General features: G+C 42.0%; 1 protein-coding gene across 3 annotated transcripts in view; it reads right to left on the bottom strand.

The window, feature by feature from the left end:
* Positions 1–828: 828 nt before the first annotated feature.
* The window catches only part of Abcb11 (ATP-binding cassette, sub-family B (MDR/TAP), member 11), a 104,335-nt gene continuing 92,658 nt past the window's right edge, over positions 829–12,505 (bottom strand). For all 3 annotated transcript variants that reach the window (NM_021022.3, NM_001363492.1, XM_006499670.4), the window contains 4 exons: positions 11,261–11,458; positions 8,292–8,498; positions 5,962–6,108; positions 829–1,831 (listed from right to left, as the gene is read on the bottom strand). In NM_021022.3, coding sequence (NP_066302.2) covers positions 1,631–1,831; positions 5,962–6,108; positions 8,292–8,498; positions 11,261–11,458 — 753 coding nt within the window. In that variant the 3' untranslated portion in view covers positions 829–1,630. The remainder of the gene's footprint in view (positions 1,832–5,961; positions 6,109–8,291; positions 8,499–11,260; positions 11,459–12,505) is intronic.

Here is a 12,505-nt window from a genome sequence, read left to right on the forward strand (position 1 = left end):
AAGACCCTAAGCCTTCAGTATGTAGTGGTATTCTGAAGAAAATAACAAACATAAATGTTTTTCTACTATGTTTTACTGGATTTCTGTTTTGTTTTTTGTTTTTTTGTTTTTTTGAGACAGGGTTTCTCAGTATAGCCCTGGCTGTCCTGGAACTCACTCTGTAGACCAGGCTGGCCTCGAACTCAGAAATCCACCTGCCTCTGCCTCCCAAATGCTGGGATTAAAGGTGTGCGCCACCACCGCCCGGCCTGGGTTTCTATGTAACAACTTAAGAAGCTAATGTATTTTCATTCCATGGGTCCAATTGCTTGAGCCAGATGAAGGTGGCTGTGAGATTTTCCCTTCATCTCTAGTTTTATACCCAGTCCTTCGACGCTTGTATATGACTCACCCCTTCAGCGTATTTTGTATCCCTTCGGTCAAACCTGCCTGTGGGCAAGAGAAGCGGTAGCTAGTGTTCTTCTGGAGCTAGGAAAGGGCTGCCAGCCGGCTGCAGGAGTAGGCTGTGCATCTGAAAAATCTACACAGGTTTTCAGCCCATTCTTCTAACTTTGGGCCCATCTGACCCTCTGCCCCCTCCTTCCAGAAAGTCCCAGAGACTTTTGCATCATAGCCTTTTCAGGGGTCTATGGTAGGAAATAGGAAGCCTGCAGGCTTTGCCTGGCTAACAGATTACATAGAAATTTTCTCTTGTCTTCGAAATCTATTGCTACAAATTTAGTTCATATTTTTTTCTACGGTATTTTGAACTTTTTCTTTATTCCTGAGGCTGCATGCCTTCTGTGATACCATAAGAAGTGGTATTCTGAAGAAAATGACAAACATAAATGTTTTTCTACTATGTTTTACTAGATTTTAATGTAACAACTTAAGATTCCGATGCATTTCCATTGCTTGCATAGATTTCCTAGGAGTAAGGGACATCAGGTGACATGGTGGCAGGGAATGAAAAGTAGAAGCCCTGGTAAAGAGTCCCTGCTCCACACTGGCAGATCCACTGTAGTGTATCGTGACAATAGCACCCTGAGCAAATCAGTACCCCTGACTGTCAACCTCTACTTCTCCTTAGCTCACCTTTGGCCTCCCTGAGCCTGGGAGATTCCAGAATGGAAACGTGTTCCTCTCCCTACTCACGGGTGTCAGAGGTAAAGACATTTGCTTCCCTATAGAAAACAAGCAAACTTTTTAAATTAAAAACTACCAGTAGCCTTAAGTTCTTAGCTCTTGACCTTGAGCTGGCTCAAACAGTTGAGTCCAGATTACAGAGCAGACTCTGTACAAGGAGCTTTCCCAAATGCAAAAGACAACCCTCTGCCCTAAGGAGGACTCCATGCTCTCTGTCACCAAGTCCTTGATGGAGACAGGGACCAGCTCCTACCGAGAGCAGCACTGAGTGATAGATAAGCAGCTGCTTGCCCTTGGACTTGAACTCACAGTGACTCTGGGTTCTCTCCTTCCTACATAGACATTTCAAACTGAAATTATTACTGAAAGCCACTCAAGATTAGTTTGGATGCCAGTGGATACTTCTGTCTGTAAAGCATTAATAATTCTCTGTAGAGCTATGACAACCCGCAGCCCTCCTGTGCTTGGCACATCATTATCTGTATGTAAAGGTCTCCAGTCAGGGTCAACTGATGGGGGCTCCAGTGATGACCAGCTTGTAGTAGGCCCCCTTCTGGTCCATCAGTTTCTTATGGGTCCCCTTTTCAATCACCACTCCTTGTGACATGACGGCGATGATATCTGAGTTCTGGATAGTAGACAAGCGATGAGCAATGACAATACAGGTCCGACCCTCTCTGGCTTTGTCCAGAGCAAGCTGCACTGTCTGTGGAAAAAAAGATGGAACGTCAACCCAGACACAGGGTTGTTCCCAGCCCACCCCTGGGAGAGGCTATTGCAAATACCACCTGAGTAATTGTGTACTTGGTGATAACTCTGAAAGAGTGGCCGCTCATACAGTACAACCATGCTTTATTGAAATTGCAGCCCATGGGCTGAGAAAGTTCCGTGAAGCAAGACTGAGCCGAATATCATGTCACTACGCAGTTCTACAACACCGGATTGTCTTGTTTACTAAGATAACACCAAGGAACAAAGCAGGGGACGGTTAATCATTTGTGACACCCCTCCTCACCAAGGGCACTTTAGCTCTCGCCAGAGTGGATTCTCGTGCTTAAAGACGTAGATCATAAATTCTGAATTCCTTAGTTGTTCTCCCAATTACATGTTCTACATTGGAAACTCCACTTGGCTCCCACCTCCTTCTAGGTCTTGTATACAGACTGCTTATTCTGTCATAAAACCTGAACACTATAAAACATGTTATGTTTTACAGGTGATCTAAACTGTCATAATTTGAGAAAACTAATTATTTACCTTTGAAAAGTATCATTTAACCTAAAGAATCTTTTTTTTTCCCAGAGCTGAGGACCGAACCCAGGGCCTTGCGCTTGCTAGGCAAGCTCTACCACTGAGCTAAATCACCAACCCCCTAACCTAAAGAATTTTATAGAACAATTATTAAAATTTTTTTTATTGGAGTGGCCCATTAGTCTATTATTTTAGATCATGTCTTTTGCTTCTAAAATGCTGTCTGTTTCTACTATAAATGAATAAGACAAATGAAAATTTGTGTCATCTTGTATGTACAAAGGTTCCAGCAAAGACTCATCTAATAACCAGGGAGTTTAGAAAATTAACACAGGTAGTGTTCCTTCTGTTTCTATTTTGTGGAATAGTTTGAGAAGTATTGGTACTAGGTCTTCTTTGAAGGTCTGTATGATGGTTTGTATATGCTTGGCCAAGGGAGTGGCACTATTAGGAGATGTGGCCTTGGTGGAGTAGGTGTGTCACTGTGGGCATGGGCTTAAGACCCTCATCCCAGCTGCCTGGAAGTCAGTCTTCCACTAGCAGCTTTCAGATAAAGATGTAGAACTCTCAGCTCTGCCTGCACCAGGCTTACCTAGATGCTGCTATGCTCCTACCTTGATGATAATGGACTGAGCCTCTCACCTGTAAGCCAAGCCCAATTAAATGTTGTCCTTTATAAGACTTGCATTGATCATGATGTCTGTTCACAGCAGTAAAACCTTAACTAAGGCAGTCTGATAGAATTCTGAACTAAAATGATCTGGCCCTGGGCTTTTTTTGGTTGGAAAACTTTTAATGACTGCTTCTATTTCCTTAGGGGTTATGGGACTGTGTAGATGGTTTGTCTGATCATGATTTAACTCTGGTACCTGGTATCTGTCTAGAAAACCACCCACTTCATCTAGATTTTCTAGTTTGTTGCGTATAGGCTTTTGTAGTAGGATCTGATGATTTTTTTTTTAATTTCCTCAGTTTTTGTTTTTATGGCTCCCTTTTCATTTATGATTTTGTTGATTTGGATACTGTCTCTGTGCTCTCTAGTTAGTTTGGCTAAGAGTTTATCTATCTTGTTGATTTTTTTCAAAGAACCAGCTCCTAGTTTTGTTGACTCTTTGTATAGTTCTCTTTGTTTCTACTCAGTTGATTTTAGCCCCGAGCTTAATTATTTCCTGTCTACTCCTCTTGGGTGTGTTTGTTTCTTGTTCTAGAGCTTTCGGGTGTGCGGTTAGGCTGCTAGTGTAAGCTCTCTCCAGTTTATTTTTGGAGGCACTCAGAGCTATGAGTTTTTCTCTCAGGTCTGCTTTCATTTTGTCCCATACTTTTGAGTATGTTGTGCCTTCATTTTCACTAAATTCTAAAAAGTCTTTAATTTCTTTCTTTATTCCTTCCTTGACCAAGTTATCACTGAGTAGAGCATTGTTCAGCTTCCATGTGTATGTGGGCTTTCTGTTGTTTTTGTTGCTATTGAAGACCAGTCAGTCTTTGACTGTGGTGATCTGATAGGGTGTGTGGGATTATTTCAATCTTCTTGTATCTATTGAGACTTGCTTTGTGCCTGATTATATGGTCAATTTTGGAGAAGGTACCATGAGGTGCTGAGAAGAAGGTATATTCTTTTGTTTTAGGGTGAAATGTTCTATAGATATCTGTTAAATCCATTTGGTTCATAACTTCTGTTAGTTTCACTGTGTCTGGTTAGTTTCTGTTTCCATGATCTGTCCATTGGTGAGAGTGGGGTGTTGAAGTCTCCCACTATTCCTATGTGAGGTTCAATGTGTGCTCTTTACCAATCCTACATCTGATAGAGGGCTAATATCCAATATATACAAAGAACTGTAGAAGCTAGACTCCAGACAACTAAATAACTCTACTTTAAAATGGGGTACAGAGCTAAACAAAGAATTCTTAACTAAGGAATCTCGAATGGCCAAGAAGCACCTAAAGAAATGTTTAACATCCTTAGTCATCAAGGAAATGTAAATCAAAATGACCCTGAGATTCTACCTCATACCAGTCAGAATGGCTAAGGTCAAAAACTCAGGGGACAGCAGATGCTGGCAAGGATGTGTAGAAAGACGAACATTCCCTCCATTGCCGGTGGGATTGCAAGCTGGTAAAAACACTTTGGAAAACAATCTGGCGGTTCCCCAGATAATTGGATATAGTTCTACCTGAAGAGCCAGCTATATCACTACTGGACATATACCCAAAAGATGCCCCAACATATAACAAGAACACATGCTTTACTATGTTTATAGCAACTCTCTTTATAATAGCCAGAAGCTGGAAACAACCCAGATGTCCCTTGACAGAAGAATGGATACAGAAAATGTAGTACTTTTACACAGAGGAGTACTACTCAGCTATGAAAACAATGACTTGATGAAATTTGCAAGCAAATGGATGGAACTAGAAAATATCACCCTGAATGAGATAATCCAGACACAAAAGTACACACATGGTATGTATTCACTGATAAGTGGATATCAGCCCAAAAGCTCAGAATACCCATATTATAACCCACAAACCATATGGAGCTTAAGAAGGAAGACCAAAGTGTGGATGCTTTAATCCTACATAGAAGGGGGAACAAGATAATCACAGAAAGTAGAGGGAGGGAGGGACCTAGGAGGGAGAAATTAGGGGGAGGGGGAAAGGAGGGAGGCAGGATCAGGTATGGGAAGGGACAGGAGAGAAGTACAGAGAGGGTCAGGAAATTGAATAGAAATATGTAGCAATGAGGGATGGGGAAGTGGGGTTAGCCACTAGAAAGTCCCAGATGCCAGGGAAGAGAGAGGCTCCCAGGACCCAATGGGGATGTCTTTAGTCAAAATACCCAACAAAGGGGGGGAGAGACCCTGAAGAGACCACCTCCAGTAGATAGGTATGGCCCCCAGTTGAGGGATGGGGCCACCCACCCATCTCAAAAATTTTAACCCAGAATTGTTCCTGTTTAAAGGAAAGACAGGGACAAAAAATTGATCAGAGACTGAAGGAAAGGCCATCCAGAGACTGCCCCACCTAGGGAACCATTCCACCTGTAGACACCAAACCCCAACACTGATGCAAAAGAAGCATTTGCTGACAGGAGCCTGGTATGGCTGTTTCCTGAGAGGTTCTGCCAGCATCTGACTAATACATTGCAGATATTCATAACCAACCATTGGACTGAGCCCAACGATTCCAGTGGAAAAGCTAGGGAAGTGACTGAAGGAGATGAAGGGGATTGCAACTCTATAGGAAGAACAATATCAGCTAACTGGACCACCCAGAGTTCCCAGGGACTAAACCACCAACCAAAGAGTATACATGGAGGGACCCATGGCTCCAGATACATATGTAACAGAGGATGGCCTCATTTGGCATCAATGGGAGGGGAGGCCCTTGGTCCTGTGGGAACTTGATGCCCCAGCCTAAGGGGCTGCCAGGGCAGTGAGGTGGTGAGTGGGTAAGTGGGTAGAGGAGCACCTTCATAGAGGCAGGGGGAGGGAGAGATGAGATGGGGGAACCAGGAAGGAGGATATCATTTGAAATGTAAACAAATAAAATGATTAGTTAAAAAAGAAAGAAAAAATTAACACAGACCTTTTCACTTTCTGTGTCTAAGGCAGATGTAGCTTCATCCAGTAGCAAGATTTTAGGATCTCGTACAATGGCCCGAGCAATAGCAATGCGTTGTTTCTCCCCGCGAGAGAGTTGAGAGCCCTGGATCCCAACATTAGTTTCATATTTCTAGAAAAAGCATAACAAGTTTGAGAGCTACAGACAGTCACTGCTGTTTGGAGCCCACATCAAGAACTCTTCTACGAATTTACATTTTTTTCTTTTCTTTTCTTTTTTTTTTTTTTTTTTTTTTTTGAACTTAGAAAGAATGATTGGCTCCTGTAAAATATAACAAATCTAGCTACAAATATTCAATAATGAAGTGTGTGCTGGGCAATGAGGGAAGTTATTCCCATCTCTGCATTCCTTTAAGGGTTATATTTTTGATCTCTTCCTGTATCCAACTAAGATCCCACATAGGAGATCTTTGGTTTGAAATTCTCTGATTTCTAGACTTTTACCCAAAGATCTTTTACAAGATAGGCTAATCCCAGGGGAAGAGAGGCCTTCAACACCTCTTTGGTTGGCTTCTTCCCTTGAAAGAACTTTCTGGGATACCAGTCTTGGTTTGAAGTTATACTCTGTTGCTTACTGAACATCTGAACATCAGCAGCTTGTTAAACGTCTTTGAGCTACAAACTGACCTGCAAAATTCAGTGTTAGTACCCAGCATATATATTCGCTGTGGATTTTTTTTGTTGTTGTTGTTGACAAAATTAGTAAATAAAATGTCTAGCTAGATGCCTAGCATGGCTAAGTTAAAAATAATTAACATTCATACAGTATTTAGTTTGCATCAGGAATTGAACTCCTCCTCCTCCTTTTTTATTTTTAAGACAGAGTGACAAGGTTTCACTGTGTAGCCCTGTGTGTCTGGAATTCTCTACACAGAACAGGATGGCTGCAAACTTGTGGAGATCCGCCTGCCTCTGCCTCCCAAGTGCTAGGATTAAAAGTGTGCTCCACCACAGCTAGTTAATTATTCTAAGGGTGATCTTTTCATAGTCACAAACATGATATTCTTTAGATTTTATACACTGTAAAGCTGAGGCATGGAGAAGCAAGACAATTGCACAAAGGCAGATAAGCAGTAAACAGCACATGAGAAAGTTAACAACAGACTTGATCTAGTTGATGGTTCTCTGTCCTTGTCCATTGCTGTAACGTGCCTGCCTGCATTTCCCTTCCTTGCCTTCTGAAAAAGTTCAACTAAGCCAGGAGAACCTTAGAAAAATCATGATTTCTCGAATTTCATAGGTACCGTACATTTTATTATCACATTGTAAAATGTCTAAGGGTGCTTTCAGTAGGAAAATGCTGCTTTGATGACTTTTAGGAAATCTTCTTTGCTGTTTTAGGCAACGCTGGCAAGCACAGGTATTCAAAATATTCTTTTGTTTTTCGGTTTAGGAACTTCAGTACCCTTGCTAGTTAGGCTGGCCAGCTTAGAAGTGGCAGTTGAGCTTCAGGCTCAATGAAACCTATGAAAGAGCAAGCCAGCAAACAAACAAGGATACCCCAAGTCCAGAGTTTGCAGACATAACCATTTACAATGAAAGGGGATTTCCAAGTGGTATTTTAAAAAAAATAGAGTGGAAAAGGCTATAGCCTTTAGCTGAGGCATCACATTTTAATTTTTCTTGTCATTAAACAACCACCAAGGGAGATTCTCAGTGAATGGGAAAAATGCATAGCAGAGCCTGCCAAATTCAGACTTGGCTCTGGAAAAGTGAAAGGCATCAAGGCAGATGCAACATATCTCCAGCACACACGCTGAGAGTTGCAGCAGCAGCTTCCTTTGTGTGGCTATTTATTTTCTGACCCCAGGGTTTCATGCATGCTCGGCAAGAGATCTACCAGTAAGCTATATCCCTAACCTTTGACCTCCATGCCCTCACTTTAAAGTTTTGGGGTTTCTTTGTCTTTTGCAGATGGAATAGGCAATATCAAGTTGGATAAGTAGGTATCCCCAAACTAAGCACTAAGGTACTAAATAGATAAGCTTGCATTCAAACCCAGGTTTAAACCTCTGGATTTGTTTCTACCAGGCCGCATTAATGCTCTATGGGTATTGTTTTCTATGTAGCGAATTCCACAGCTTCTGTTTTGTTTGGCAATATAATACTTTGTGACATATGGGGATAAAGGACATTTGTTTTACTTAAAAGACCAAGGTAATACAAGGCACTGGGAAATAAACCGTGTTGTCTTTGAACCTCTGTCTGAACCACAGTCCTGATGCGTTTTAGTATCCCACGCCTCCACAGCCCTGTGTTGTTCTGTAAAGAACAACAAACAACCTTGGTGCTTACCTCTGGGAGTGACATGACGAAGTCATGCAGCTGAGCCTGCTTTGCGGCAGCTATAGCTCTCTCCACGGAGATCTCTTTGGTGTTGTCCCCATACTTGATGTTGTCCATTATGCTACAGTCAAATAACACGGGCTCCTGGGAGACAATCCCAATGTTTGAACGGAGGAACTGAACATTGACTTTTTTGCTGTCGTGACCATCTATCATCTGCCAATAGAGATGACAAGGGAGGACACAACGTTTTAGCACTCCCGCAGTGACTGAAGTTCTTGCTGTGGCGTTAGGTGCATCTGTTTAAGAATGAACATCCCCAAAGCCCCGGGACATCAATCACACTGCCTGTGGAACTTGTTTCTAACAGCTATGCCATTAAACTTGGCACTGATTACTTTGCTGTTTGGACGTTGTTTTTTATTTTTTTCCCCCCTAACTGCAGCTCTATGGGTATTATGTAAATGAGAGAGAATCTTGGGACAGTGTTTAGTTAAGAACAGAATTCTCCTTGTGGCTTAGCATAGCCTAATCTGTATGGATATGCAGGCTTTTTGTTTTCTGAGACTTTGGGAGCCACCCAGAGAAGAAGGAGAGGAAAGGAAGTTGGAATCAGGGACAGTGACAGACAGATGGGATTATGACATGAGGATCAAACGTGTGCCCTTGGTTCTATTGACATTATTCTCTGGACAGCTGAGATAATAAGTCCAGGGGAAAATATATTTGGCCACTTAGTCACAATCACACATGAAACCATCTGCCAGGAGGCACCGTACAAACGTTTTCTGTCCACTGTATGATGAGAACACTGTCTGTTTCCTGGGGACTCACAGTCCAGAAGTCAGGGAAGCTTAGTCACAAAATCAGGACCATTCAAGTTGGTTCACTTAAGATTTCTAAGAGTGCCGGGCGGTGGTGGCACACACCTTTAATCCCAGCACTTGGGAGGCAGAGGCAGGTGGATTTCTGAGTTTGAGGACAGCCTGGTCTACAAAGTGAGTTCCAGGACAGCCAGGGCTATACAGAGAAACCCTGTCTCGAAAAAACCAAAACCAAAACCAAAACCAAACCTCCCCCCCCCCCAAAAAAAATTCCTGAGTCCATCTCAAACATAAAGTAAATCTAACTTATTTGCTGTAAAGTATTTGTATGAGTTCAGGAAAAAAAAAAAAGGCTATTTTAAATAATGTGATCAGGACGTATTTTTAGATACTTTCTAAACAATGGATAACCAAACACTATTTTTAAGGGGTAGGGGTAAAGCAGAGGTCACTTAGAGTTAGATCATATCCAGCCTGAAGTATTTCCCATAATACCTATTTCTGCAAAATACAACCTAATAGTTACCCAGAAGCTGAATTTTTTCTAATTCTTGTATATGTGCTATATAATAACCATCTAGGAAACAAAATATGTTCCATGTTCCTGAAGCATCTCCCATAGACAGTACTGGACACACCATAGATACCTAATTAAATATCAGACTTACAATACCTGCATTCAGTATCCTGTCAAAAAGCAAAGAGGATTTTTAAAAAATTGATGAAATCAGCATTTTCCTATTTATAGTATTCACAGATCCATTTTACAATGAGCTTACAAAGTGTACTGTGCTCTTAAATGCAAGACATCATAGAATGATTGCTTTCTTCTGGTCACCGGAGCATTCAGTGTGTGCATTCAGAGAAACACACTTAGCAGACATGATGATGCTGGAAAGATCCAACATGGTGGGTTGGTCTTGCAGCAGGTTACAATCACCCTGGACAATAGACATGACAGAGCTGATGGCTTTGAGAACCTGAGCCCTCTCCTTTGAATGGGTCAGATCTCTAGGACAATGCACTTCCTAGGTTTACCCATCACCAAGACCTTTCAAGCACTTTAAAATCTTCACACCTACAATCAATAACAGCAATGGCAATGGACCACAGGCAGATCAATCCCTACCCCTCCTTTGCATACCCTCCTGGATTCTACTGATATCTGCCTGCTTCTTTTTCTTTGCTCTATGCAGGAGAACCTCACCTTTCTCTCAGCATGTCTCTTGCAGTGAAGTTCACACTATTCAGGAAATTCAGACAGGGTATTATTGTAAAGGGACTGGGGTATGTGGGGGGAAGCAGGTAGAAGAGAGAAGAGTCTCAATGGCCGACTTTTTACTTCTTAAAAACAAATCAGCAGAGAGTCCAGTTAAATCAGGAGAACAGAAAAACAGATTTCGGGACATAGGAGGTTTTTTTTTACTCCTATTTTTTACTCCTATTTTTACTCCTATTTACTGGGAGAGTTCAAAACATGAAGTGGTTAAGAGCCTTTGAGCAAAGAACTCCAGAGAAATCATACTTTTTTAATTAAAAGTCTTTGTTATTTGATTATACAGCCTTGTGAACATATTACCTAAGAAGAAAGGGGAAAAAAATAAAACAGGAAAAGAGAGAAAGAAGGACTTAGAAGAGTAAACAATGAATTCTATCACCAGTGCGTCAACTATCCCTGCCAAGGCTTTGTCAAGTTGAGTTTATCTATCAGTCAACCGTGAGCTTCTCCGACCAGGATTGTGTCAAGCCGTTCATGCCTGCTTCCTTGTCTTGCTTCCTTCTCATTGTGTCCCCTGTCACCCCACTTTTTCCATCCCTAGCCATTAGTTTCCTGATTAGTCTGCACTTTCTGCTCCATTTACGGGTAAGTGACCGTCTCTCAAATACTCTCAACTCCAGCTTTGCCATGTGCCCAGTTTTCTTGCCTAACTGGTCAGCAGGACATCTGGAACTGGGAAGAATATGCTGTTAGAAGCTGCGGGGTAGAATGAGGTCACTCAGCAGGTGACCGAAAGGAAAATAGCCACAGGGGTAAGTGTCCAACGCAAACGTTTTTTTTTAGTCTGGCAAGGTGTGGCCTGGGAGACCACTTGGGGGCAGATCTTACGTAGAAAACAACGCTCTCCTTGTTCTCAGAAGTCTTGCCCCACTTACCACCGTTCCCTGATCGGGATCGTAGAACCGTTCCAACAGCTGGATGCTGGTGCTTTTACCACACCCACTGCTCCCAACGAATGCCAGCGTCTGCCCAGGATCCACAGATACCGACAGTCCATTCAGAACTTGTATATCAGGTCGAGAAGGATATGTAAATTTACAGTCGATAAAATCAATCTTCCCTTGGAAGTTGTCCTGTGGATGAGAAGACTGGAATTACACATGTCCCTACAGGAGCCTAGGACACAGAAGGTGCACCTAACTGAATACAGGATATGCATTAAACAAAAAGAAAATATGCAATATCGGGACAGCAACTCAGTGGGTGACATTTCAGTCAGGCATAGTGGTTCACACCTGTAATCCCAACACTGAGGAAGTTGAGGCAGGCAGATAGTAAGTTCACTGGAGGCCAGCCTGGGCTACATAGGGAGAGTCTGTCTCAAAACAAACAGGCAAACAAATAACACCACAAAATGGCATTTTCTTTCCAGTGCTGGCAGGTGCAGAAATAAGACAGATAAGGGAATTAAAGACATTTGTCCTCTTTTTTTTTTAAATCCTCTTCTGAAACTTTCCTTACCACCTATTTCTTATATTAAACAAAAGAATGGAAGAGAATAGCAACGGATAAGGCATCATGGAAACCAGCTAGTCTTTGAATGTTTTCACATTGCTCTTTAAAATAATGAGTTAAAAACAAAGTTGCTTGGAGTCTGTGCCACAAAGATGAATATTTCAGTGCGGTTCAAACTATCTGGTGGACAACTAAATTAGTTTCTATTTCCTAGCTACTATGACTAGTACCACAGTAAACATAGCCACGAAAGACTCTCTTGTAGTATGCTGACTTCAGTTATGGAGACACCAAAGAATGGTGCTGCTGACTCTCTCTCTCTCTCTCTCTCTCTCTCTCTCTCTCTCTCTCTCTCTCTCTCTCTTCCTTTTTGAAAAGGAAATTCTATGCTGATTTCCATAGTGGGTGCCCAATTTACATTCTTACCAGCAGTGAAAAAGGATTCTTCTTTCCCTACAGCCTCTCTAGCCTATGATGTCATGTATGCTCTCAATGTTGGACGTTCTGACTGGGTAATACGGTCTTTCAGAGCATCTTTAATTTGCCTTTCTCTCCTACCTAGGGGTGTCAAATGTATATTTCAAGTGTGTTTTGCCATTTACATTTCTTCTTTGGGGACTGTTGATAAATGGAGACTTTAGCTCATTTATCGTTTAGATGATTTG

The sequence above is a fragment of the Mus musculus genome, chromosome 2 (assembly GCF_000001635.26).
Source record: "Mus musculus strain C57BL/6J chromosome 2, GRCm38.p6 C57BL/6J".
Taxonomy (NCBI): domain Eukaryota; kingdom Metazoa; phylum Chordata; class Mammalia; order Rodentia; family Muridae; genus Mus; species Mus musculus.